At 36.5% G+C, this 4692-nt stretch overlaps 1 protein-coding gene across 1 annotated transcript; it reads left to right on the top strand.

Moving 5' to 3' along the window:
• Positions 1–2081: 2081 nt before the first annotated feature.
• Positions 2082–3533, top strand: LOC117118396 (cell adhesion molecule 3-like). Its single transcript, XM_033262977.1, has one exon. The coding sequence runs from the start codon at positions 2082–2084 to the stop codon at positions 3531–3533; it is 1452 nt and encodes a 483-aa protein (XP_033118868.1).
• The last annotated feature ends 1159 nt before the right edge of the window (positions 3534–4692 follow it).

The following is a 4692-nucleotide window of genomic DNA, read 5'->3' as shown; positions in this document are numbered from 1 at the left end:
CGGTAGAGCAGTGTTGCTTACAGAGAGGGCTACCGTACTGAAAGAAAATAGAAATAAATAAACAAATATAGATTAACCAAACCATTAACCAAAACGCTAAATATATGGCCCTTGGGTTCTTTCTCTTTAAATGAGTATAGTACCGGTACTTTTTCTTCTCTAAGTAGGCCTATTCATTATCGTATTCCAGCCCGCCCCTAAACTTACTCAAATAGAACTAGATAATGTCCGATAGTTTTACTATAAATTTATGTAGCATAAGCACGATGTTTACAGTAGTACATTAGTAATCAATATTCCTGGCCCGAATAGTAGACAAAGAACCAAGATAATACGGGAGGATGGTCGGAGGGCATCGGTATTACTTCAGTAAACCTAAGTAGTAATTGTTCATTTGTATGACTGTGGCAAAGGCCTGACGGTCTTGAACAAGCACACGTAGGCCTACCCCCGAACCTCTTAAGCCACTAGGATAAGCTCCAGCTCCATGGATTTAAATTAAAGGCATATGGGAGGCTGTTATACAATGTTTTTTCCCTATCTATCAACTTTTATACTCTACTCCACATACAGAACTTCTGAAAATACTTTTTATTACACTACGCAGGAATACTGACCAACTAGTTAGTACTACCATGGAGGAATAAATGGTACTACGTTAAAATGCAGACGCCGCCCTCTATAGTATTACATTTTACAACTCAAACAGGTCATGGCGTTCATTAGTTGGTCTGCAGCAAAAAGAAAACTCATCCCTCTGTCTCTTATACACATCTAGATGTGATAACGATAAAAAAGCTAAAAAGCAATTGTTCATATATAGAAAATAAAAGAAATAAGAGAAGTTTTTACACTAGAACAATTCGATAACGATTGATCAGTATGCGATAACAACAAATTTTGACAAATCAAATCAGATGACGTCATAATCATGGAAAAACATTAAATTCGTAGTAGTAGCAACGATTTTATCGTTTTTTATGATTATGACGTCATCTGATTTGATTTGTTAAAATATTTTGTTATCGAATCGTCCTAGTGTAAAAACTTCTCTTATTTTTTGTTTTCTATATGAACAATCGCTTTTCAGCTTTTTTTTTTTTTTATCATTATAGTTATCGTTGAAGTATAAACAGGCCTTAAAATGCTTCACATTATTACCCCCAGTCATTGGGTCAAGCACATATGAATCACATACTCAGCTCCTTGGGGAGAATTCCATAATGTTGCAGCGTTAAACAGCGAATTTTGTGTTTGAGCCTACCAGGTACCCACTTGTACTCCTGGATGGAGAGAGACAGATGAAAGTAGGCTAAGGTGCTTGCCTAGGACACAAGCGAAATGCACAGCCAGGGATTGAACCTCCGACTTCAAGTTTGAGAAGCAGATCCGCAACCGCTGCGCCAAATCGTTCCATATAAAATAATCGTTACTGAGGTTGCAAAGTAAATTAAGTAACTTGGATTTATTCAGTTTAACCAATGTCAGAAAAAAGCTATCATTGTCATAAGAAGTCAACCTAAAGCATAATAGTAAACATACAATTGACACAAATCATGAAAGAGCGTTAGCCATTCATGTTTCCAAACACAAAACAATTCTTATTTGTTTAAACAAAAAATAATTGGAAATGATAGAACCTATGACGGACGTTTTCATAAGAACTGCAATAGCACTATCAGGTTTTTACTTAACTATCATGCATAGCCGTTATTAATTATCGTCATATCGATATCAAAACTGGTTACCGTCACCGTCATTTTAACCACCGCCATTGTCGTCGTCATTGTCAAAATCACAACTAGGCCTAATACCTTTTTCCAGACACTACGATTATTACCCGTTTCAATGCATCCAATTCTGGTCCCTGACCTATGATTGGTCGAACGATGCTAATATCATGTGACTTTCCTGATTATATATATATATATCGATCGTTCACACAGGTCATTTGTTTACAATCATAGCTCGTTACAACTTCAACAATGCGAGTTCAGATGCTTTATGATTGATTGAAAAGAAGTTGACAAAAATTGTCTGTCTGGCATCAATCAAGCATCAGTTTTCAAAGTTTAGTCAACATGTTCTCCAGGCCCTCCAGGACATATTTTGCTAAGGTAATTGTAATCACTCATCTATTTGTTGGTTGCCTGGCAGCTCGCTTCGCGGTACACCCATCTGATATGACCGTTAGAGAAGGCGATTCCATAGAGTTGTCCTGTAAAATCCGAGGCCTAAAAGAAGATCAGGATGTATCATGGTATAGGGATGACTTGGAATTGAGCCGTGATAAAATTATTGTAGTGAATGATAATATGCATTCAAGGTATGTTGTTACATCATTCCCAGACGGTCGTAATTCAATATATGTATTAAAAATTGATCCAACAATTAGATCGGATGCTGGCATTTACACATGTAGAATCCTATCAAATGGACATCTAGACGTGAGGTCTAAAAACGCTTCAGTTGTCATTTTGCAAATTCCACAGCAGCGTTACCCAGAATGCAAAATTTCATCAAATAAAATCACAGTCAATGATTTAGTGACGATGAATTGTAGTACTGAAAGAATTACACCGGTTGTAAATATATCGTGGACTGTAAATGGCACAACTGTTGAAAGCAATACTCTTTTAATTGGAAACACAACTACTATTCAGTACCAATTCCGAGCAAGAAAAACAGATCACCTAAGGGTTTTCATGTGCTTTTTATTTTCGGATGTTTTAGAGGAATCAAGGAATTGCTCTGTCGGTCAAATAGACGTGTTTTACCCGCCTACCGTCAGTATAGCCCATACCGCTAATAACATCATTGCTGGCCGTGAAATTTTTATGGTATGCCAAAGTAAAGCAAATCCACCAGTGACAGATTACAACTGGAAATTCTCACCAGTGATACCAGACAGGTTTGTTTTTATTGATGAATCCACACAGGTTCTACGGTTGGTTAATACAACATCTGATTTGAATAATACAATCATAACTTGTACAGCTTCAAATGAAGTAGGAAGTAAAACGGATCAAGTTAGGCTCTATATACAAGCTGAGAAGCATACTATACCTGTAACACCAGCGTACACTCCACAAAACTATGGAAGCGACCAACCGGATAATAGATTGGCAGATACAATAAGCCTTCCTCTGCCGATACTTGTAGTCTGTGCCGTTACAGGAATAGTTTTTGTACTTGTTACTACTGTGATACCGATATATATTCTGTGTATGTGTAACAAGAAACAAAATGAGACGAAAAAAGATGAAGTGCACTGTCCTATTGATGTTAGAGAAATGCAGGAGGTTTTACAGCCCGATCATTACTTTGAACCGTGTGACCGGGTTCTTCCCAGAATTCCGGATTCTGAAAGGGAATTTCCTTGGAGAAAACACATCGGAGTTCAGGTTCCGGATGATGATTATGACATAGCTTCCACATCATATACAATGTACATGACGATGAAAGAACCTAAACGGGTCAGGCGTAACGAGCAGTACCGACGATACCACACATTAATTCCTATGCGTTTGTAAGGAAAATACATTTTAATTAACAATACAATATTAAGGCTTATATAATTTCTCAACAGTAGCCATTTTAAACAATGCCATGTTAAAGGTTGTGGCCTCATATGGTGAATATTACCTGTACCCCAATTAAAGAACGGTGTTAGCGAAACGTTTTATGAAAGGGTGGATGCTTACCTTCCAATTCTGGTCTCCTGACCCGAGTACAAAATGCTGTGACAGCACAAGATTCTTTTTTCTCACGACGTAAAGACATAGGCCTCGTAACTGCAAATTTTAAAAGTATCACGTTATTTCATTTACTGAGAATGTCTAAAGAATTATATCAGCTGACCAGAATTTTCTGAAATGGTTATATTTTTATATAAATATTTAAAATGGTCATGATTTAGATTATTTAAAATCATAATGAGTTAACTGTCACAAGTATCCGGTTAAGCCGATTGCCCTACTGTGCCCTACTAGATTGTTTAAAATAAAAATGAGTTAACTGTCACCAGTATTCGGTTAAGCTGATTGCTCTCTATGCTTAAGAAATATTCTTAAATGGAACCAATAATTAATAGATATAGTTTGACCATAATTTTGCCTAATTAGGCCTATGTGATAATTAAAAATTAGGCCTATGTGATAATTAAAAATATAATCGGGATTGAGTACAACTTACAATATTTTAAAATGAAAACATCGTTATAGGGGTGTTATAGTGGCAATGGTAGTCCGCATGGACAATCAATGGCAATGGAACCAATAGCAATGGTTGCGGTAAGTGAGCTGTTAAATCGCATCACGTTTGTAGGCCTACATTGTTTAAATTGAGGTGCTTGTTCAACCAAGACAAATACTGCCACCATTTGAATGGTGTTGTGTGATTTGGGACAATATTGTGTTTTGATACCATTGATTTGACAGCCATTGTAATTTCATTGATTTCTGTCTGACAAATTACACGCATAATTATACAGTAATAGTGAGGCTGCGGACCTATTCTTCTGAGAATAAAAACGATTGAAGATAAAGTATTGAAAAATATCACCTTCAAAGATTACATAAACTATGAACTATAAATAAAATAGCCATGTTTAAACAAGTATAGACAGGGACGTATCCAGGGGGAGCCGCGGCTCCCCCTTTGTACACAGTGTTAAAATTTTAAAGCTTGTTT

The sequence above is a fragment of the Anneissia japonica genome, unplaced genomic scaffold, assembly GCF_011630105.1.
Source record: "Anneissia japonica isolate Jap-2015-1 unplaced genomic scaffold, ASM1163010v1 scaffold695_len1296351_cov181, whole genome shotgun sequence".
Classification (NCBI taxonomy): Eukaryota; Metazoa; Echinodermata; class Crinoidea; order Comatulida; family Comatulidae; genus Anneissia; species Anneissia japonica.
This window is presented reverse-complemented; position numbering and strand designations above follow the sequence as displayed.

Bases quoted from the DNA above. Each gene is read 5' to 3' on its own strand.
- LOC117118396 (XM_033262977.1), top strand. From the start codon at position 2,082: ATGTTCTCCAGGCCCTCCAGGACATATTTTGCTAAGGTAATTGTAATC.